The sequence below is a fragment of the Amblyraja radiata genome, chromosome 2 (assembly GCF_010909765.2).
Source record: "Amblyraja radiata isolate CabotCenter1 chromosome 2, sAmbRad1.1.pri, whole genome shotgun sequence".
Taxonomy (NCBI): Eukaryota; Metazoa; Chordata; class Chondrichthyes; order Rajiformes; family Rajidae; genus Amblyraja; species Amblyraja radiata.
Window position 1 is genome coordinate 115,450,372 of NC_045957.1, and position 24,504 is coordinate 115,474,875.

The following is a 24,504-nucleotide window of genomic DNA, read 5'->3' on the forward strand; positions in this document are numbered from 1 at the left end:
CAGCCAATATAATGAATCTGAACTATGCTAACCTGGAACGTCAACTTTCTAGCCATCTATCCATGTTCTTCAAGGATGCTGCCTAACCAGCTGAATTACACCAGCATTTTGTGTCTTTCCAATATAACCAAAGACTTAGTTCCACCTTGGTCATTTCTCGTCCTCCCTGCACCCATCTGGCAAAAAGTACAGAAACTTGAAAACGCACACCAACAGACTGAGGAACAGCTTCTTCCCCTCCGTTATCAGGCTTTTGAACAGTCCTTCCATAAGCTAGTACAATTCACCTCTACCCCATTGTTGTCATTAGACTTTGATTCTGGAACTGGTGTACGACAATGCTGTGAACTATATTCTGCACTCTGTATCGTTCCCTCACAGTTCTATGCACCCTGGATTCAATTGCGGTGCTGGCTCGAAGGGCCGAATGGCCTCCTCCTGCACCTATTTTCTATGTTTCTAATTGTGACCTCTGATACAGTGTGGAGTTCACACATTTTCCCAATGCACCAACATTGGCATAGCATGAAGGTGAGAGGGGCAAAGTTTAAAGGAGACATGTGTTTATTTTAAGAGCGTAATGGGTACCTGCAATGTGTGTTAGGGGTGGTGGTGGATCAAATACAATAGTGGTTTTAACAAGCATTATATATGCACATAAATATGTAGAGAATGGGGGGAAGGAGGATTATAAAATATGTGCAGGCAGATTTAATTTGTTTTTTTTAATCAAAACTAAATTTATTCAATTATTTACAATAATATTGATAAACATAGAACATAGAAACTAAGAAAATAGGTGCAGAAGGAGGCCATCCAGCCCTTCGAGCCAACACCGCCATTCATTGCGATCATGGCTGATCGTCCCCAATCAATAACCCGTGCCTGCCTACTCCCCATATCCCTTGATTCCACTAGCTCCTAGAGCTCTATCCAACTCTCTTAAATCCATCCAGTGATTTGGCCTCCACTGCCCTCTGTGGCAGGGAATTCCCCAAATTCACAACTCTCTGGGTGAAAAAGTTTTTTCTTACCTCAGTCTTAAATGGCCTCCCCTTTATTCTAAGACTGTGGCCCCTGGTTCTGGACTCGCCCAACGTTGGGAACATTTTTCCTGCATCCAGCATGTCCAGTCCTTTTATAATTTTATATGTCTCTATAAGATCCCCCTCATCCTTCTAAACTCCGGTGATTACAAGCCTAGTCTTTTCAATTTCCTCATATGACAGTCCCACCATCCCAGGGATCAAACTCATGAACCTACGCTGCACTGCCTCAATCACAAGGATGTCCTTCCTCAAATTAGGATACCAAAACTGTACGCAATACTCCAGATGTGGTCTTGCCAGAGCCCTATACAACTGCAGAAGAACCTCTTTACTCCTATACTGAAATCCTCTTGTTATGAAGGCCAATATTCCATTAGCTTTCTTCACTACCTGCTGTACCTGAACGCCAACTTTCAGTGACCGGTGTACAAGGACACCCAGGTCTCGATGTACCTCCCCCTTACCTAACCTAACCCCGTTGAGATAATAATCTGCCCCCTTGTTTTTGCCACCAAAGTGAATAACCTCACATTTATCTATATTATACTGCATCTGCCACGCATCTGCTCACTCACTCAACCTGTCCAGGCCACCCTGCAACCTCCTAACATCCTCTTCACAGTTCACACTGCCACCCAGCTTTGTGTCATCCGCAAACTTGTTAGTGTTGCTCCTAATTCCCTCTTCCAAATCATTAATATATATGGTAAACAGTTGCGCCCCCAACACCGAGCCTTGCGGCACTCCACTCGCCACTGCCTGCCATTCTGAAAAGGACCCGTTCCCTCCTACTCTTTGCTTCCTGTCTGCCAACCAATTTTCTATCCACGTCAACACCCTACCCCCAACACCATGTGCTCTAATTTTAGTCACCAGTCTCCCATGCGGGACCTTATCAAAGGTTTTCTGAAAGTCTAGATACACTACATCCACTGGCTCCCCTTCATCCATTTTACTTGTCACATCCTCCTAGGGGGGGGGGGGGGCGGGGGGGTTTAAAACGCGGTTTTCTCCGACCTGGTCCTGGATTATATTTTGTTGGAGTGCAAGTTTTTGCTGAAGAATCGTTCCGACGGCCGTTCTGTGTGGGTTTTTTTTTAATTCGCCCGACAAGTTAATAGCTGGAGTGATTTTAAAATCAGCTTCTGAAGCCGTCAACGCCGACAACGGGGCCGGATTTTACGTAGGGGACAGGTAAAAGAAAGTCGTTTATTTTTATGTATAAAAGTGTTTCTTAAGATGCATTTAATTCACATTTTAAGTTGCGAAACGGTGATTTTCCCCCCCGAACGAACGGCAGTGTTTTTGCTGCCGATATGGGGGACTAAAATCACCGCAACCGCAACATTCCAATTGATCGCGTTCCAGAAAAACCCACCCGCAAGCTGATGGCCATTAATTTACAGGTATTAACATTAAATTCCTTCCATTTGGCCTATAAACCCATGACAATGAGATTTGTGTTATGTTATATTGTGAATTCTTGTGTGAATGTTATTTGGACACTTAGGCTATTTAAAAATGTTATTCTATTAAGAAATGGATAGATGTTTATATCTAGTAATTGAATTTTGTAATTAGCTACAATTAGGTAACTAACTAATTATATGCTTTAATTTCAATCCAACTAAGTAAAATTGTGTCATATTTGTTTCAGAATGCTTCAATCTATAATAACTGAAAATTTCTTTCAGTTCTCTTAATTTTTAAGAAAGTTATGGGCTTTTGACTGTTCACAGCTTTTGTGTTAAGTCAATGAAAAAGCAATAGGGAACAAGATGCTAATTTCCGAGTATGAAAATGGCCATAACTTTTTTAATACTGAAGATATGAAAGTGTATTAGGTGTCAAACTCATTTTTATTCTCTGGCTTTCGACACTGGCTGAGACATTGCTCCTGTTCTTAGTGCTTTTAATGTCTTTTAATTTTTACTGTTTTTAGTCCTTCGTTTTACGGTTTTTAATGGTTTGTAATAAATTTTTGTCCATGAGTTCTCATGTACAGCACTTTGTGGCAACTGCGGTTGTTTAAAGCGCTTTATAAATAAAGTTTATTATTATTATAAATTAAACTTATTTTTATGCTTTATCTGATGGGATAAATTACAGACTTGATTTGTAAAATATCAAAATTTTGTAACATTGCTATGTAATTCGTGCCAGCCCCAGCAGGCAGGCTCAGGGTGGGTACCGCTGACAGGCTCTTGCATATCGTCTGGCTTGTGGGGCCGGTGGCCAGAAGAAGACGTCAGTGATGGGTCTCGGACGGAAACGTCACCCATTCCTTCTCTTCAGAGCCGCTGCCTGTCCCGCTGAGTTACTCCAGCATTTTGTATCTATATCCTCGCTTTTAAACCAGCATCTGCAGTTCCTTCCTGCACAGAAGACGTCAGGGGGAGGGTGAGGGCCGCTGAGTTGCAGGAAGGGTGGTGGTGGGGAGGCCGATGTCCCTGCAAGTCGCCCGCAGCCTCCTGCGGGACATCCAGCTCAACGTGCTGGAGTGCAAAGTCTGTTTCGAGATCTACAGCGACAGCGCGGAGCGCCGGCCTTGCGTGTTGCCCTGCGGCCACGCCGTGTGCCGCCAATGCGCCGGGGCTCTGTCCCAGGGAGGGCGGCAGCTGCAGTGCCCGTTCTGCCGGCGTTGCGGGCCGCCTTCTCAAGCCATCGACTGCCTGCCTCTGCTGCAGCTGGCGGAGCTGCTGAACCCAGTGCCCGAGGGCGGCGGCGGTGGCGGCAGCAGCAGCGGTAGCGGCCCGTGTCCCCTCACTCGGCCCCGGCTCACGGCCGTGCTCGGCGGCTGGGGTAAGCTGCTCAACCCCCGGGCGCTGTCTGTCTGCCCGAGCTCCGGGGCGCTGGCGGTGGCTGACGACGACCCCCGCCGCCCGCTGCGGCTGTGGGAGCGGGGAGAGGATTCACTGGAGCCCGCAGCCGCAGCCGCCGGATTTAGCGGCTTGTTGTACCCGCTGGGTGTGGCGCTGGCCGGCGGTGGGCTGCTGCTGGTGGTGGCGGACGGCGGGGATTCGTCCCTCAAAGTGTTCGCCCTGGGAGAGAGCCAAAAGCCGAGCGCGAAGACCATCCAGGGCGACTTCGCTTTACCCTGGGGAGTGGCGGCCGGTCCAGGCTCCGACCAGGTGGCTCTGACCGACGCCCAGCGAGGTACCTTGTTGCTACTCCGCCTGCATCTGCCCGGCGGCGGCTTATTGAGCACCGAGACCGTGAGCGAGGGGTTGCAGTGCCCGCGGGAGGTGGCCGTGTGCCCGCTACACTGTTGCATCCACGTGGTGGAGCATTTGCAACCTCTCCCACCCTCCACTGCCTCCACCTCTTCTTGCATCCGCCTCAAGACCTTCAACAGCCGCCGCCAACTCATCCACCAACTCGACAGCACCGTCTTCAGCCCGGCCCGGCTCCCCGCCGGCCTCTCCGCCATCGCCGCGGACGGCCGAGGCAACGTGCTGGTGGCCGACGGGCTGGGGGGCACGGTGGGTCTTGTGGAGGGTATCACGGGAACCCTCCGCTACCGAGTCCTCATCGCCGAGGGCCTGGTCCGGCCGGCGGGGCTGGCGTGCACCGCTGATGGAGAGCTGGTGGTGCTGGACAGCGGAGACCACACATGCAAAATCTACACCGCTCCCGAGGTGCCCTGAGCATGCCGAGATGTCTCCCCACAGCTCGTGACCATCTCTCTGGGGAAAGAAGGTCCACCTTAACATCCCTTCCAAATCTTTTTTCCCAATACTCTTGATTTCAGTTCAGTTTAGTTTCACGAAATGTGTTGGAAGGAACTGCAGATGCTGGTCGAAACCGAAGAAAGACACAAAGTGCTGGAGTAACTCAGCGGGACAGGCAGCATCTCTGGAGAGGGGAAATGGGCGACGTTTTGGGTTGAGTAGAAGGGTCTGAGTAGGAATAAACGGGTCCGTGTCAGAATGGCAGGCAGTGGCGAGTGGAATGCCGCAAGGCTCGGTGCTGGGGCCACGACTATTTACAATATATATTCATTATTTAGATGATGGGATTAAAAATAACACGAGCAAATTTGCAGACCTGGGTTTCCTTGTACACCAGTCACTGAAAGTAGACAGGCAGGTAGAGCAGGCAGTGAAGAAAGCTAATAGCATGTTGGCCTTCATAACGAGAGGATTTGAGTATAGAAGTAAAGTGGTCCTTCTGCAGTTGTACAGGCCCTGGTGAGACCACATCTGCAGTATTGCGTGCAGTTTTGATCTCCTAATTTGAAAAGGACATCCTTGCTAATGAGGCAGTGCAGTGTAAATTCATGCAGTTAATCCATGGGATGGCCGGACTATCATATGAGGAAAGATTGGAAAGACTGGGCTTGTATTCATTGGAATTTAGAAGGATAGACTATAGGTGCAGGAGTAGGCCATTCGGCCCTTTGAGCCAGCACCGCCATTCAATGTGATAATGGCTGATCATCCACAATCAGTACCCCGTTCCTGCCTACTCCCCATATCCCCTGACTCTGCTATCTTTAAGAGTCCTCTCAAGCTCTCTCTTGAAAGTATCTAGAGAACTGGCCTCCACCGCCCTCAGAGGCAGAGAATTCCACAGACTCACAACTCTCCGTGTGAAAAAGTATTTCCTCGTCTCCGTTCTAAATGGCTTAACCCTTATTCTTAAACTGTGACCCCTGGTTCTGGACTCCCCCAACATCTGGAACATGTTTCCTGCCTCTAGCTTGTCCAAACCCTTAATTATCTTATATGTTTTAATAAGATACCCTCTCATCCTTCTAAATTCCAGAGTTTGCAAGCCCAGTCGCTCCATTCTCTCAGCATATGACAGTCCCGCTATCCCGGGAATTAACCTTGTGAACCCACACTGCACTCCCTCAATACTAATAGATGACCATTTAAGGATAAAGGGGACATTTTAAGGATAAAGAGGAAATCTTTTAGGACCGAGATGAGAAAAACATTTTTCACACAGAGAGTGGTGAATCTCTGGAATTCTCTGCCACAGAAGGTAGTTGAGGCCAGTTCATTGGCTATATTTAAGAGGGATTTAGATGTGGCCCTTGTGGCTAAAGGGATCAGTGGGTATGGAGAGAAGGCAGGTACAGGATACTGAGTTGGATGATCAGCCATGATCATATTGAATGGCGGTGCAGGTTCGAAGGGCCGAATGGCCTACTCCTGCACCTATTTTCTATGTTTCTATGACAGGGGATCTTTACAAATGTATAAAAGGACTGGACAAGCTGGATGTTCCCAATGATGGGGGAGTCCAGAACCAGGGGCCGCAGTCTAAGAATAAAAGGGAGGCCAAAAAGGCTGAGATGAGAAAAAACTTTTTCACCCAGAGAGTTGGGAATTTGTAAAATTCTCTGCCACAGAAGGCAGTGGAGGCCAATTCACTGGATGAATTTAAAAGAGTGTTAGATGGAGCTCGAGGGGCTGGCGGAATCAAGGGGTATGGGGAGAAGGCAGGCACGGGTTACTGATTGTGGATGATCAGCCATTATCACAATGAATGGTGGTGCAGACTCGAAGGGCCAAATGGCCTCTGCCTGCACCTATTTTTCTATGTTATGTTTCTATGTCTGACCCGAAACGTCACCCATTCTTTCTCTCCAGATATGCTGCCTGTCCCGCTGAGTTACTCTCACACTTTGTGTCTATCTTCAGTTTAGTTTATTGTCACGTGTACCGAGGTACAGTGAAAAGCTTTTGGTGGGTGCTACCCAGTCAACAGAAAGACAATACATAAATGTGCACTTCCTGGTGCAAGGAACGTGTGAACTGGAAGGCTTTATTTTATTTATTTGAAGTGTATTTTAATTTATTTGAAGTGTCTTGCATCTATTTCTGCAGTGCCACTCAAAAAACCTTACAAACTTATGACAACATAATCCATTTTTATGGTTTTGACGGATACTTTGGTGTGGAAGAACCCATTGCCTATTCCATCACAGGTACAGAAGGTCTCGGCACGAAACGTCACCCATTTGTTCTCTCCAGAGATGCTGCCTGGCCTGCTTTGTTACTGCAGCATTTTGTGTGTCTATGAGTACAGACCTCCCCACCAACAGAGGGATCTATAGGACGTGTTGATTCAAGAAGGCAGCCAGTATCATCAAAGGCTCTTACCACCCTGGCAATGCTCTCATTTCATTGCTACCATCGGAAAGAAGGTGGTGCAGGAGCCTGAAAACCATGACAACCGGGTTCAAGAACAGCTTCTTCCTAGCAACCATCAGCCTCTTGAACACTGCACAATACTAACCACTACCTCAACAACCAGGATCTTCGATGGATTGTATTTTTGGTTGCACTGCGGACTTCGATTTTGCGCTATTTGGTTGCACTACTACTGCTATTACCCTATTAGTTCAGTTCAGTTAGTTTATTCTCACTTGTACATAGACAGCAGAGATTCTAATCGAGCCATTTACAGTGTACAGATACATGATAAGTATTATTACTGTTACTAATTTATTATTTTATTACATATTTATTTTGTGTGTTATGGTGTTGGTGAGTTTATAATTGAATTGAATTGAATTTCTTTTATTGTCATTCAAACATGTTTGAAAGTGTGCAGAAGGAAGAATGTCACTTCTGTTGTCGGTACATATGGCAATTAAACACTCTTTACTCTTGACTCTCTTGACAATGAGAATGTCATGATATTGCATATTGAAGGAAGTAAAATGAGTTTTAAGGTGAACCTAACAGCAAACTTTAATGTTCGGGTACGTGGGGAACTTGGTGTTTATAAAGTTGAAGCACTGTCAAGTTTTAGAAACAAGAAACTGCAGATTCCGCCTTACTAAAATAGACATAAAGTGCTGGAGTAACTCAGTGGGCCAAGCAGTATTCCTGGATTGGTGACATTTCGGGTCGGGATCCTTCTTCAGATGCTCGTTTCTCCAGGGATGCTGCCTGACTCGCTGAGTTACTCTAACACTTTGTGTCCCAGTCAGGCTTTGTCTCACAGTATTTGTGTATGGTCTGATTATACTTAATTATACTTACTGTCCCACTTGGGCGTCATTTGCGCGTCACGTTTACGCATTACGCGTGCGTGGTGACGTAGGCAGTGATGCACGGTCGCGCGCGGCGCCCCAGGATTTTGGGATGTACAAAATCTTCATGCGCCATCTACGTGTGGCGCAAATGGCGCCCAAGTGTGACAGGCACTTTAACAGCATTGCAGCATTCCTAACGAAGTGTTAATTTGAACCACCAATTTACACAGTCACTACTTCAAACATTCATGCATGTATTCCATTTTTCTCACTTCCTTAAGTTTACATTTAACAAAGAGAGAGCAGATTTATCACCTTACAAATTTCTGTAAAGCCAATTTAATAACTTCTGGAGGTTAGCTACCGCCATACAAACAAATAAGCCCTTTTAATTTTCAGTTTTAGAGTCACAGCACGGAAAGAGGCCTTTCAGGTCACCAAGTCTGCGCCGACAAGCGATATCCACACATTAACACTACCCTACACACACTAGGGATAATTCACATTTCTACCAAGCCAATTAATCTACAACCCTGCACGTCTTTTGAGTGTGGGAGGAAACTGAAGATCTTGAAGAAAACCCCCGCAGTCATGGGGTGAACATACAAACTCCATACAGACAGCACCCATAGTCGGGATCGAACCCGGGTCTCTGGTGCTGCAAGTGCTGTAAAGCAGAAACTCTACCACTGCGTCACTGTTTGCGCAAATCAAAATGTTGCAAACAAATGAATAAGAAGACAACTATTTAGTTGTTTTAGCAGAGATTTGGTAGCTGGATGTGGTGAGCATTGGCCAGTGGATGGTGTAGCTGTATCTAACTTTAATAATAAATGTTTCATTTCAATGATGAAATTCCTGGAATTAAACAGAGCGGTTAAATATTTCAGGCATTTTTTGGTAGCCTGCCAGGTTTAAATGAAGCAAATAATGAGTCAGAGTTGTTGTTTGTTTAAATGTTTAGATGAATTTGCAGAGATTCAGATACAGCACAGAGTATCATGTAAACATTTAGGTTTGATTAAAGGACATTCCGAGATCCTGTAATGAATTATAATGAGTTGCAATTGTTCCCATGATGGGCCAGTTTCATCCAAAGAAAAATTTGGCAATAATGTCCCTTTTCCTCCTCGTTATTTGTGATCTCGTCTGAAGAACTTGGAATTGCAGGCATGTCTGCTAGATTTACAATTGGCTGGATACAGCCTGGTAGTTAAGTATAATCCTCAGGGTGGCACCGAATCACATTAGTTGGATTGGATGCAGATTCAATCTCTGATTTCTACTGCTTATTTAGAAACAAGAGTAAAATTACAGGCAATCATACAAACTAGAGTTTTATTCCCTGGAATGGAGATGAGGGAAAGATTTGACTAAAGTTTTCAAAAATATCACGTACAGTTGACAGGGTGATTATTGGGCAACTTCTGCTGGTTAGGAAATTTGCAGCTCATTATTTCGGGCATTTTATACTGCCCTGCATCTCTATTTCCCAAAGATATCGAAGTTAGTGTTACATCTCAAAATGTGCTTTGGTCTAAATACAGCATTGTATGTTATTAGCAGTATTGTTTTCGATGTGGCCAGCAACCTGCGATGACTTTGCTCTGCAGTAATTGCCTCTTTAATTCTGTTCTCCAACACCTATGTGTAAAATTTGTCTTTGACTTATTAGCTAAATGCTTTTGAGATGACCTCTTACGCAATGCAGTTCAAAACAGGTTGCTTTTTCTCCAAAGTTATATTCAAAGCTATCAAGTTTGCTTCCAAACTATTTAACCTCTTTGCATTAATACATTTTCCATTCATACCAGAGTTCTTGAGAACTCAGTATTCACTTACATTTTTTTTCTTTTTCACAATAACCAAACATCATTTATATTCGTCATGAAACCTCACCCAGTCTTCTCCCAAAAAATACATGTTGCACTTGACTATGTCTTTCATGTTGAATATCTAGGACCTGCTCCATGCTTTTCTTGCTGCAGTGAAAGTCTTGTTTGTGTCCATAGGACAACAATACATTGGAGCAGAATTAGGCCATTTGGCCACTATAGAAAAATAGGTGCAGGAGTAGGCCATTCGGCCCTACAAGCCAGCACCGCTTTTCAACATGATCATGGCTGATCATCCAAAATCAGTACCCCGTTCCTGCTTTTTCCCTATATCCCTTGATTCCGTTAGCCCTAAGAGCAAAATCTAACTCCCTCTTGAAACCAACGAATCTGCTCCACTATTTGATCAAGGCTAATCTATTTTTCCCTCTCAATCCCAGTCTCCTGCCTTCTCCCCATAACCTTTGGCACCCTTACTGATCAAGAATCTATCAATCTCCCCTTTAAAAATACCCAATGACTTGGCCTCTACAGTCATCTGTGCCAATGAATTCCACAGATTCACCACCCTCTCAAATAATCACAGGTGCTTTTTCAAAAATATTCTTCCAGATTTAACTTACATATGTCATAAGCTTTTAAGATCAAATAATTCTTCCTCACTGCCAGGCTCACTCAGTCCTCCACAAAATATTCACAACTTCACTGATAAAATTGCTTTCATGAAGCCTGGTTTCATCCTACATACATCGCTTCTCCTCAGCAAATCACATCTCTTTACATTAAACCTGGACAACCTCAGGCATTTTTGTACTTCTTGACAAAATTTGATTTGTCTTCAAGTCTATTTTTCATAAGTCTTGTTTATTGAGACAATTGATTGTTTCCTGAAACCTTGCTGTCTTGTCCTTTCTAAACTAGAAGTTATCAAGGTTCTCATCACTACATCTATAGTTTAGATTATTACTGTCACGTGTACTGAGGTATAGTGGGGAAAAAAAGCTTGTTGTTGCATGCTATCCAGTCAACGGAAAGACTACATGAATATAGAACACTGCTAACATAGATCGCTGTTTTTAGACCTAAGAAAACTGAGATGTAACGCTGACTTTGAGTGCTAGTCGAAACTGGGCCTTTACTCACTATAGTTTAGAAGGATGAAGGGAGAACCTCATTGAAAGTTACCGAATTGACGAAAGGCTTAGATAGAGTGGAGAGTCTAGGACAGGGGTTCCCAACCTTTTTCATTCCGTTTACCCCTGGCAGCTTTAATAGCACATAACATTTCACATAATATTTCACTTATTTATGAACAACTAATGATGAACAGATACCGGTATAAAAGTAACCAAACACAGTCAGTCAATGAGAAAAAATATGTACAAAATCCAGAATCGACAAATTTACCCCATGGGTATGTGAAATTTACCCCAGGTTGGGAAGAGATCATAGCCTCAGAATTAAAGGACTTTCCTTTAGGAAGAGGACAAGGAGAAATTTCTTTAGTTAGAGGATGGTAACACTGTGGAATTCTTTGCCACAGAAGGCTGCGGAGGCCGTTATAACGATATAACCATATAACAATTACAGCACGGAAACAGGCCATCTCGGCCCTTCTAGTCCGTGCCGAACATTTACTCTCACCTAGTCCCATCTACCTGCACTCAGACCACTCCTTTCCCATCCATATACCTATCCAATTTATTTTTAAATGATAAAATCGAACCTGCCTCCATCACTTCCACTGGAAGCTCATTCCACACAGCTACCACTCTCTGAGTAAAGAAGTTCCCCCTAATGTTACCCCTAAACTTCTGTCCCTTAATTCTCAAATCATGTCCTCTTGTTTGAATCTTCCCTACTCTCAATGGAAAAAGTTTATCCACATCAACTCTGTCTATCCCTCTCATCATTTTAAAGACCACTATCAAGTCCCCCCTTAACCTTCTGCACTCCAAAGAATAAAGACCTAACTTGTTCAACCTTTCTCTGTAACTTAGGTGCTGAAACCCTGGCAACATCCTAGTAAATCTCTATTTTGTTGACATCTTTCCTATAATTTGGCGACCAAAATTGTACACCATACTCCAGAATTGGCCTCACCAATGCCTTGTACAATTTTAACATTACATCCCAACTTCTATACTCAATGCTCTGATATATAAAGGCCAGCACACCAAAAGCTTTCTTTACCACCCTATCTACATGAGATTCCACCTTCAGGGAACTATGCACAGTTATTCCTAGATCCCTCTGTTCAACTGCATTCCTCAATTCGCTACCATTTACCACGTACGTCCTATTTTGATTTGTCCTGCCAAGATGCAGCACCTCACACTTATCAGCATTAAACTCCATCTGCCATCTTTCAGCCCACTCTTCCAAATGGCCTAAACCTCTCTGTAGACTTTGAAAACCTACTTCATTATCCACAACACCACCTATCTTAGTATCATCTGCATACTTACTAATCCAATTTACCACACCATCATCCAGATCATTGATGTATATGACAAACAATAGTGGACCCAACACAGATCCCTGAGGCACCCCAGTAGTCACTGGCCTCCAACCTGACAAACAGCCATCCACCATTACTCTCTGGCATCTCCCATTCAGCCACTGTTGAATCCATCTTGCTACTCCACCATTAATACCCAACAATTGAACCTTAACCAACCTTCCATGTGGAACCTTGTCAAAGGCCTTACTGAAGTCCATATAGACAACATCCACCACTTTACCCTCATCAATTTCCCTAGTAACCTCTTCAGAAAATTCAAGAAGATTAGTCAAACATGACCTTTCAGGCACAAATCCATGTTGACTGTTCCTAATCGGACCCTGTTTATCCAGATGCTTATATATATTATCTCTAAGTATCCTTTCAATTAATTTGCCAACCACTGACGTCAAACTAACAGGTCTATAATTGCTAGGTTTACTCTTAGAACCCTTTTTAAACAATAGAACAACTTGCGCAGTACGCCAATCCTCCGGCACCATTCCCGTTTCTAATGACATTTGAAATATTTCTGTCATAGCCCCTGCTATTTCTACACTAACTTCCCTCAATGTCCTAGGGAATATCCTCAGGACCTGGAGACTTATCCACTTTTATGTTTTTTTAAAGTGTCAGTACTTCCTCTTCTTTGAATCTCAGTTTCCATAGCTACTCTACTTGTTTCCCTTACCTCACATAATTCAAGATCCTTCTCCTTGGTGAATACGGAAGAAAATAAATTGTTCAATATCTCCCCCATCTCTTTTGGCTCTGCAGATAGCTGTCCACTCTAACTCTCTAATGGACCAATTTTATCCCTCGTTTTCCTTTTGCTATTAATGTTCCCGATGTTGGGGGAGTCCAGAACCAGGGGCCACAGTTTAAGAATAAGGGGTAAGCCATTTAGAATGGAGATGAGGAAATACTTTTTCACACAGAGAGTTGTAAGTCTGGAATTCTCTGCCACAGAGGGCGGTAGAGACCGGTTCTCTGGATGTTTTCAAGAGAGAGTTACATAGAGCTCTTAAAGATAGTGGAGTCAAAGAATATGGGGAGAAGACAGGAACGGGGTACTGATTGTGGATGATCAGCCATGATCACTTTGAATGGTGGTGCTGGCTCGAAGGGCCAAATGGCCCTCCTGCACCTATTGTCTATTGTCTACACTCTGCAGTTTGTTGTGGTCTTGGGCCTAGCAGGTCCCAAATCAAGCCGCGATGCAACCCCGATAGTATGCTTTCGATGGAGCATCTGTAGATGTTTTGGAGTCATGCTGATTTTCCTCAGTCTCCTGAGGAAGTTGAGGCATTGGTGTGCCTTCTTGATTGTCACTACAAAATGGCTGGTCAACGACAGATCATTGGTAATATTTACGCCAAGGAATTTAGACCTCTCAACAATTTCCACTTCAGCACCATTGACGCCAATTGGGGCATGTGCTCCAGCATGTTTACTGATGTTGATAACTCGCTCCTTCATCTTGTTGACATTGAGAGAGAGGTCATTGTCCTGGCACCACATTGCTCAATTTTCTATCTCCTTCCTATACTCCATCTCAGGTACAGCAGGTAGTGAAGAAAACTAATGGCATGTTGGCCTTCATTGCGAGAGGATTTGAGTATGGGAGCAAGGAGATCCTACCGCACTTGCGCAGGGCCATGTTGAGATCGCACCCGGAGTATTGTGTGCAGTTTTGGTCTGCCTGAGGAAGGACCTTTGTGCAATTCAGGGAGTGCAGCGTAGGTTCACCAGGTTAATTCCTGGGTTGGCGGGACTGACATATGATAAAAGAATTGGTCGACTGGGCTTGTATTCACTAGAATTTAGAAGGATGAATCTTATAGAAGCATATAAATTTCTTAAGGCATTGGACAGGCTAGATGCAGGAAAAATGCTCCCGATGTTCGGGGAGTCCAGAACTAGGGATCACAGTGTAGGGATAAGGGGTAGGCCATTTAGGACTGAGATAAGGAAAAATGTTTTCACCCAGAGAGTTGTAAATCTCTCAAAGGGCCGAATGGCCTACTCCTGCACCTATTTTAATTTTTTTTAGTTTTAGAGATACAACGCGGAAACAGGCTCTTCGGCCCACCGACTCCTTGTCGACCAGCGATCACCCACACATTAACACTACCCTACACACACTGGGGACAATTTTACATTTATACCAAGCCAATTAACCTACAAATCCGTACGTCTTTGGAGTAAAGGAGGAAACTCCTTGCACAGGAGTAAAGGAGGAAACTCCTTTATCTCGGAGAAAACCCTCGTTGTCACGGGGAGAGGGAACAAACTCTGTATAGACAGCACCCGTAGTCAGGATCGAACCTGGGTCTCCGATGCTGCACGTGCTGTAAGGCAGCAACTCTGCCACTACGCCACCATGCTGCCCCACTATGTTTCTATGTTTCTGTCTCGTCATTTCTCGTGATCATGAGTGTAAAGGGGGAGTATAGAAGAGGGCTGAGAATGCATCCTTGCGGGGCACCAGTGTTAAGAATTATTAAGAAGGATGTGCAGTCAGCTATCTGCAGTGATTGTGGTCTGTGGGTCAGAAAGTTGAGGATCCGGTGGGAGAGGAGAGATTCTGACTACAAGGTCCAGGAGTTTATATGGGATTATGGTAATGAAAGCGCACCTACAGTCAATTGACTTGAAAGCTGCAGACTCAGACTTTACCTGGGGGTCGACCTTGCAGTTCATCCAAGGTTTCCAGATGGGGAACACACACGTTGCCTCCAATAAGAAACAGCTGCCCATGTTTGCAGATCATGAAGTGATCTCCCTACATTCAGGAAATTAAACATGAAGGAGCAGAGCAAATTACAAACCAATGGCGTAAAGCTAGCATGTTGTATTTATTTTGTTAGACCAAATATAGTTCAATTCTATTTATTACTTCAAAACATTTCATGAGCCAAAATGCACATGATCCTTCACGTGAGAGTTGAGGACAGCATGGTGGCGTAGGGGTAGAGCTACTGCCTTACAGCGCCAGAGACCCGGATTCCATCCCGCTTAGGGGTGCTGACTGTTTGGAGTTTGTACGCTCTCCCTATGACCTGCGTGGGATTTCTCCGAGATCTTTGGTTTCCTCACACACTCCAAAGACGTACAGGTGTGTAGGTTAATTGGCTGGGTATAAATGTAAATTGTCCCTAGTGTGTGTAGGGTGGTGCTAGCGTGTGGAGATCTTTGGTCGGCGTGGGCCAAAGGGCCTGTTTCCGCCCTGTATCTCGAAACTAAGTGCAGCATTGGCTATAGCATGTTAGTCAATTAGAATGCTTAGTAATTATAACCCCGCCTAATTGTAACATTCATAGTGTAAGATCCTGCCCACTGCTTGCCAGTTCGAGTAGCAGTGTGAACGTGTGATGACCTGCTCTGTAGTTGATGACCTGAACAATAAAGATGCTTGTGTTTCAACCCGTGTGAGTTTTGACTCTTTACATGGTGTCAGATCGGGTCTGCCCCGTATCTGTTTATCGCAATTTATTTCGTTTACCAGTTTTTATTTGCGTGTTTTTTTTGTGATTTGGAAATATGGCTAGCTCTTGTCGAAAGCCTAGCCCGCTTGTGTTTGATTCTGATATCTCAAAGCGATGGCGAATGTTTGAGAAGGATTACTCTCATTATATACGCATCGTTCACCGCAACGATCCCGACGAATTGAAGGCTTCGCTACTGTTGAATTTAGCGGGTCCGGAGACTATGATCGTTTGAATTTGCACCTGCTCAACTGGATGCGAATGGACAGGTATTGGTGCCAGCAGAATCTATAGATAACTCGATGGTGTTGCTGAGAAAGTTCAGAGAACTGTGTGACCTGCCGTCTAACAGAATCCTTGAGAGGACAAGATTTTTTGCCCGAGTGCAACAGCCTGATGAACCTGTTGAACGATTCATCAGCGACCTGAGACACATCGGTTTTCGATGCAGATTTGGTGAGATAACAAATGAGCTTGTTAGAGATAAAATTGTGGGAGGAATGAGCAACCGAAAGCTGCGAGCTGAACTATTACGGAATGCAGAACTGACTTTAGATCAGGCTATTCATGCTTGTCGGATGGCTGAGACTGTGGCACCACTGGCTGATTATGATAGCGTGAATGCTAATCAACAACTAAATGTGAATATGTTTAGTTATTCTCCGCAAAGATTTCTCAATGCATCCAGCAAAGTTCAGAACATGCCTAACACGAGGTGCACAATCTGTAACTATTTCCACCCCAGCGGGTGCCAATTTTTGCATAGCCCATGGGAAAGTATTTCATAATTGCAAAAAACCCAACCACTTTGTAAATTGTTGTCGATCTAGTGGGAGTACATCTCCAAGGACAAAGCTGCACCTGATTCAACAAGACCCGTCAGATTCAGATTCCCATGAACAAGACGAATCTTCCCACAGGAACGACTCTGATAGCTCAAACACTGAGCCTACCGTACTTTCCCTAAACCTGCGCACCCCAGGCAAAGTTACTGATCCTGCTGTGACCATGATAGTCAATAACAAACCGCTGATCGCCAAGGTCGACACTGGTGCCCGCGTGAACGTCATGTCACTCAAAGTGTTCAACAAGATAAGAACCAATGAGATGAGAAAAGACTCCTCCACTTTACATGCTTACGGAGGGGAAATTCTTCACCCACTGGGCAAAGCCGACTTCAAATGTACCATCAATGAACAGGCCAAGGACTTGCTATTTTACATCATTCAGACAAGTTCTGAAACCCTGCTAGGCATCGATGCATGCCATTATCTGGGTTTAGTCTATTTCGGGCATGCTGTTCACAAACTCTGTTTGACAGACGGACCACCCAAACAGATGCTATCCAACTACAAAGATTTGTTTGACAACCAACTCGGTAAACTACCTACAATATACAAGATCATTGTCAACCATACAGTCACCCCAATCGTCGTGCCCCCGCATGGTACGCGCGAACAAATACACGATGAACTTAAACGTATGGTCTCCATTGGAGTCCTCGCCAAAGTCAGCGAACCCTCTGATTGGGTCTCCACCATGATTGTCACCACAAAGAAAGACAAGGAGTTACCCATCTGTATAAATCCTAAAGATTTGAATACAGCAATCAAACGCCGACACTATCCTATGAGGACCATCGAAGACGTCGCAGCACAATCGGTAACGCAACGGTTTTCTCGGTCTTGGATGCCAAAAACACATTCTGGCAAATCCCGTTAGACCGTGCCTCATCGGCAACATTCGCCACCCCGTTCGGACGTTACCGGTTCCTAAGAATGCCCTTTGGCATCAACTCTGCCAGCAATGTCTTCCAGCGTGCAATGGAACAACTGTTTGCAGAATTCCCCTCTGCTATCATAGTTGACAACATTCTAGTTTATGGCCGCGATGCCACCGAGCACGATGCAAATCTACGCTAGAATTTAGAAGATTGAGGGGGGATCTTATAGAAACTTACAAAATTCTTAAGGGGTTGGACAGGCTAGATGCAGGAAGATTGTTCCCGATGTTGGGGAAGTCCAGGACAAGGGGTCACAGTTTAAGGATAAGGGGGAAATCTTTTAGGACCGAGATGAGAAAAACATTTTTCACACAGAGAGTGGTGAATCTCTGGAATTCTCTGCCGCAGAAGGTAGTTGAGGTCAGTTCATTGGCTATATTTAAGAGGGAGTTAGATGTGGCCCTTGTGGCTGAAGGGATCAGGGGGTATGGAGAGAAGGCACGTACGGGATACTGAGGTGGATGATCAGCCATGATCATATTGAATGGCGGTGCAGGCACGAAGGGCTGAATGGCCTACTCCTGCACCTAATTTCTATGTTTCTATGTTTCTAAGTACTAGACCGTGCCAGAGACATCAATTTAAAGCTGAACCCACTTAAATGTAAGTTGAGGGTTCCCGAAGTCACTTACGTAGGTCAAGTGTTCACGAGCAATGGGCTAAAACCAGACCAGCTGAAGACTGCAGCAATCAACGAGCTGCCGGTACCAACTGACGCCCCCAGCCTACAACCATTTCTAGGGATGGTCAACTACCTGGGAAAGTTTATCCACAATCTCAGCGAACTATCATTTGGAGTGTGGGAGGACACCGAAGCACCCGGATAAAACCCACACGGTCACAGGGAGAATGTACAAACTCCCTACAGACAGCACCCGGTCAGCATCGAACCCGGCGCTGCAAGGTAGCAACTCTACTGCTGCGCCACCGTGCTACGCCATTCCTTAAATTAATGCTAACAAGAAGAAAATTATTGTTTAAACCGTAGATCATCTGGTTCAGGTTAAAATGCGCAAAGAACATAAGTAATCCCAAAAACTTGTTCATCTTATCTACATCATTTATGACATATGGTACTGGCAATTCTCAATCTTGATCCATAGTGTGCCTCGCACCTCCTCTAGGGGGCAGCCTTGGCCCATTGGCAGCATTTTCCCTCTGGGATTAAGCATCATATGCTTTTCCCATTAGAAAACATGGTGGTGGGAATAGGTGGAAGATACTACAAATATAATGGCGCAGTGGTTTTGTATTAAGTAAGGGGGTTTCAAGACTGCTCACAGTCTTGAGAATATCATCCTTCCTGGCAGTTCAGGGAGTGCCAGGGACCACTGCACACACTGGTTTTTTTTGTCTTCTGCCTGAAGAAGGATCTTGACCCGAAACGTCACCCATTCCTTCTCTCCAGAGACGCTGCCTGTCCCGCTGAGTTACTCCAGCATTTTGTGACTATCTTATGAATTTTTTTAGTTTGGCCACAATGTTGGACTGATATCTGCTCTCCAATGGAGGTAAAATATTTATCCCTAAAGGGCCTGTCCCACTTGGGCGTGATTTGCGCGTAATTTACGCGTCATCATTTATGCGTCACGACGCATGACGCATGCGGTGTGCCGTGCACGTGATGTGCGCATGGTGCACATTACGCGCGCATGGTGCGTGGTGACGTTGGTAGTGACGCGCGGTCGCGCGGGGCACCCCAGGATCTTGGGATGTACAAAATCTTCGCGAGCCATCTGCGTGACGTGCAAATAACGCCCAAGTGGGACAGGCCCTTAACCATAACCAACTTCACTAAAGCTGACCTTCTAGTTGTTTATCTCTTTGGTATTTATTGGATCTTGATGTGTGCAAATTGGCTGTTCAGTTTCCTCACGTTACTTATTACAACAGAGAAGGACTGGAGGCTATGTGGCCAGATTCTATCAAAGCAATCCCACCAGTCCTAATCGTCCCAGGATGAGGTTTCCTGGGTGTGCCGTGCACCGCGGCAGAAGGCTCCTGGGATGTGCCGCGGAGGCGATCAACCTAGCGGGCAGGCTGCCGGGAGTGTAGAGGGACCCACACGGCCGAGATAGGTGAATGAAGAGGGATCCGGCGGGGAACATCTGAGAATGAATGGGGGACCCGAGGGGCACCAAAAACAAAGGGGGGAACCCAGTGGGGGGGGGGGGAGCTGAGTACAAAGGTGGGACCCAATGGGGGGCCGCCAAGAATGAAGAGGGACCCGGCGGGTCGCCTAAGGCAGAGATAGATAAATTCTTCATTAGTACGGCTGTCAGAGGTTATGAGGAGAAAGCAAGAGAATGAGGTTAGGAGGGTGAGATAGATCAGCCATGATTGAATGGTGGAGTAGACTTGATGGGCCGAATGGCCTAATTCTGCTCCTATTCCTTATGACCTTACATGCTGTGGCAAGCCTGGTTTGCTGCTGTGAGATGATCAGACTGTACTAAGAACTTTTGAAACTTAGTCGGCACCAGAAAGGTGCCGATTTTTTGTGTACTACCTCGGTGACATCTGCTGTATGATTTTACGGGATTGTGTACAAAAACAAGGAATTTCCCTGTACCTAGGTATATGTGACTATGAAGTATTATTACATCATCAGTTATCTCAATTATTCAATGATTCGATTATATTTATTGTCACACGTACCTAGATACAGTGACATTTTTTGTCTTGCATCATCGGCAGCGATCACTCGAAACGAGTATGACTGTCCTCTCATGGAGGACGCCTGTGCGTGACTTTGTTTAACGTGGGGAGACTGGTGCACAGACAACCAACCCACGGTCCAGTGGCATGGAGTCCAAGACGACCGGAGACCCTTTTCTGCTGCAGCCTTCATCTGCCTTCCCAGCCGTTGTGACGCTCCACTAAGGTCAGCCATCGTCCACTGCCAATTCCACCGTTGAGGTCTTGGTCGGATTGCTCTTTGTCAGAGACCTCCCCCCTCGACCTTACCGCCATAGGTGGCCCTACCAGGAGCATAGCTCCACACGGCATCGCTCTCAGGATCTCAGAACCACACAGGCTTCTCCACCACGACAAGGTGACGATCCACGGAGAATTGTCTTGCATACAATTCAGCAAAATCACACTGTACATAAGCACAATCACAGATAAGTACAAAAGTGCAGTGATTTTAGTGTAAGAATAGTAGACTTCACTAAAGCAGCACGTACACAAAGAGATGCCACGTTTCTGGTGCCATCTTATGCCCTGCAGGATTCAAGTTCTTAAAAATATCAAGCCCTTATCTTGGCCTTAAAGGCCCTGGTGGGGACACTAGGTTAGTGTTGCAGGGGTTAGCCTAGCCAGTTGATCTTTCTGCTCTGTGGGATTTGTTCAACACCTTGTTAAAATCCACGTGGATATATCAAGTCTACTCACTTCATCAACTCTTACCCCTGTACTCCTACAATTTCTTCTCTCACTGATGCCCCTCAACTCACTTTTGATACTTTTTGCCTTTTAACGGCACTCGCTAATTAATCAACCAGTGCAGGGGGGCACAGTGGTAGAGTCGCTGCCTCACAGCGCCGGCGACCCGGGTTTGATCCTGACTACAGATGCTGCCTGTACAGCGTTTGTACGTTCTCCATATGACCCGCGTGGGTTTTCTCCGGGTGCTCTGGTTTTCTCCCACATTCCAAAGACTTAAAGGTTTGTGGGTTAATTGGCTTCGGTAAAGTTGTTAAATTATCCCGAGTGTGTAGGAAAGTGCTCGTGCACCAAAGAGCCTGTTTCCGCGCTGTACCTTTAAAGTCTAAAGTAAAATGTAAAGTCTTCGGGATATACAAGGAAACTGAGAATGTGACCACAAGGGCAGCATGCAAACTCAGCACAAGACTAAACTCAGCTCCCTAGAACTGCAATAGCAATAATTCCAGCACTATATGAATATTGTTTCTGTCTGAGGTCCTTTGAATCATTGTAAATAAATGTATAAATAAATATATAAAGCCAGACATTCTGAATTTTTCAGTGCTCTTTACTTGAACAATACTCCCTCATCCTCCAGCAGTTTATCTTCCATGAGACCTTGACTGTGATATTAATAAACTGTTCGAGAATGTAATTTTTCAAAATATTTTCTTGCCATTGTATCATAGATGTATGTATGCATCACGAATGTACAGCTCTTGAGTTCCCTATATTCAAAACACAGCACAAATTTGCCATGCAACCCCTTGAGCAGAATTGACACCGGATATAATGCTCAGATCTCCGAACAAGACCATTAGCTCCTCATTATTCCCATTAGTCATGTTCGCCAACCTGAAGTCAATAGTTAAGGGAAGTTAATAGGAAAGTTAATGCCAAGGTCAACAGCCAACTGATTGGCCTTCTTGGGAGGCACAGTGGCGCAGCGGTAGCATTGCTGCGTTACAGCGCCAGGGATCCCGGTTCGGTCCTGACTACAGATACCGTTTTACAGAGTTTGTACTTTCTCCCTGTGTTTGCGTGGGTTTTCTCCTTGTGTCCGGGTTTCCTCCCACATTTCAAAGACGTACAGATTTGTAGGCTAATTGGCTTCTGTAAATTGTGTGGAGGATAGAACTAGTGTATGGGTCATCGCTGGTCGGTGCACACTCGGTGGGCCGAAGGGCCTTTTTCCACGCAGTATCTCTAAACTAAACTAAACTACGGGGTCAGCAATCTTCTGATTCAGACAGAACATGTCCCTAAATGCAATATATTTTCACAACCATCTCTTGTTAATTTATTTAAGAAGGAACTGCAGATGCTGGAAAATTGAAGGTAGACAAAAATGCTGTAGAAACTCAGTGGGTGAGGCAGCATCAATGCTTTCCTTCGCTCCATAGATGCTGCCTCACACGCTGAATTTCTCCAGCATTTTTGTCTACCCTTGTTAATTTATTCTATCCGCTGAGTGCCCATGTTTCAGGCATCCAGTTCAAATGCACAGTTGAAAGCCTTCATTGTTTTAATGTCTCACATGTTGAGTGTTATGCAAAAGGCTTCATCACATTTTAAAACGGCAAAATCTCCCCATGGTTTCCCAACTTAGAAGAATTTGAAATGGAGGCATTGGTCAAGAATAAGAAGGAGGCATGGGGCAGGTCTAGGCAGCTGGGGTTCAAGTGTATCCCTGGAAATATATCTGAAGACTGTGGGAAGCTAGAGAGGAAATTGTAGATGCCTTGGCTGCGATTTATGAGTCATCATTGCATATGAGTGGGGTGCCGGATGATCGCATGGGATTCAAGGAGAGACAGATGAATGGATAGAAAACTGGCTTCATGGAAGGAAGCAGAGGGTGATGGTGGAAGGGGTGCTTTTCAGACTGGAGGCCTGTGACTAGTGGTGTGCCACAGGGTTCAGTGCTGGGCCCATTGCTGTGTGTTGTAGTGGCCTGGACAAGGTCAGGAAAAGGCTAGACGCCAGGCAGGTTCAGAAGTCCTTTAATGAAGCATGACAAAACACACAGATCATCCCCCAGCAGGAACCGGAAAACCCGTGGGCAGACAGACCACCGTCCCTGTCCCTCAAGTGCCGAGGGGGATGACCCAAGGAGTGGCCTAATATCCGGGGACCGCCACAGTGTAATCTATCTCAGTGATACGAATGAGAAAGTACAAGGCATGATTAGTAAGTTTACAGATGAAACTGACGTGGGCGGTATTTTTAGATAGCGAAGATGGTTGTAGTGGAGCAAAGGGATCTAGAAGTGCAGGCACATAATGCCTTGAAAGTGACATCACAGGTAGATAGGGTGGTCAAGAAGGCTTTCAGCACATTGGCCTTCATCAGTCAGAGTACTGAGTTGGGAGGTCATGTTACAGTTGTACAAGGCCATATTTAGAGTACTGTGCTCAGTTTTGATTGATCCCCTGTTATGGGATAGATGTTGTTAAGATGGAAAGGGTGCAGGGAAGATTTATGAGGATGTTGCCAAGACTCGAGGGCCTGAGCCAGGATTTTATTCCTTGGAGCACAGGAGGATGAGGGGTGATCTTATAGAGGGGTAACTTTTTGAAGGAATCTGAAGGAATCCGAGGGGTAACTTTTTCACACAAGGGGTGGTGGATGTATGGAACAAGCTGCCAGAGGAGGTAGGTGAGGCTGGGGCTATCCCAATGTTTAAGAAACAGTTAGGCAAGTACATGGATAGGACAGGTTTGAAGGGATATGGACCAAACGCGGGCAGGTGGGACTTATTGGCCAGTGTAGGCAAGTTGGGCTGAAGGGTCTGTTTCCACGATGTATGACTCTGACAATATTCCCGTCAGGAGCCCACCATTTTCATAGATTAGTAAACTATTTTGGCAATGTTCACTTGAAGCCTGAAATTTCAACAAACAACAGCTGCATGTCATTGATCCAAGTCTTGTGCGTCACTGAATACACGTCAACAATTATTGATAATATTAAGAGTTTCACATGATTGCAACTGACATAAATCTGCTCTTTTTCCTTTTGTCAATTGTTCTGTGCTAATCTTGTCAACTCTCTTCCTCTTTTCAAAGGCATTCATTAATTACATATGCCCCTTGAAAGTGAATTATAGATAGGGATTTGGCTAAGATATAGAAACATAGAAAATAGGTGCAGGATTAGGCCATGCGGCCCTTCGAGCCAGCACTGCCATTCAATATAATCATGGCCGATCATCCAAAATTAGTATCCAGTTCTTGCTTCCTCCACATATCCCTTGATTCCATTAGCCATAAGAACTATATCCAAATCTCTCTTGAAAACATCCAGTGAATTGACCTCCAATGCCTTCTGTGGCAGAGAATTTCATAGATTCACAACTCTCTGGGTGAAAAGGTTTTTCCTCACCTCAGTCCTAAATGGCCCAGTCCTTATTCTTAAACTGTG

General features: G+C 45.1%; 1 protein-coding gene across 1 annotated transcript; it reads left to right on the forward strand.

Annotated features, from left to right (window-relative positions):
* The first annotated feature begins 3,153 nt into the window (after nt 1-3,153).
* nhlrc1 (NHL repeat containing E3 ubiquitin protein ligase 1) lies at nt 3,154-4,866 on the forward strand. Its single transcript, XM_033013801.1, has one exon. The coding sequence runs from the start codon at nt 3,494-3,496 to the stop codon at nt 4,694-4,696; it is 1,203 nt and encodes a 400-aa protein (XP_032869692.1). The 5' UTR covers nt 3,154-3,493; the 3' UTR covers nt 4,697-4,866.
* The last annotated feature ends 19,638 nt before the right edge of the window (nt 4,867-24,504 follow it).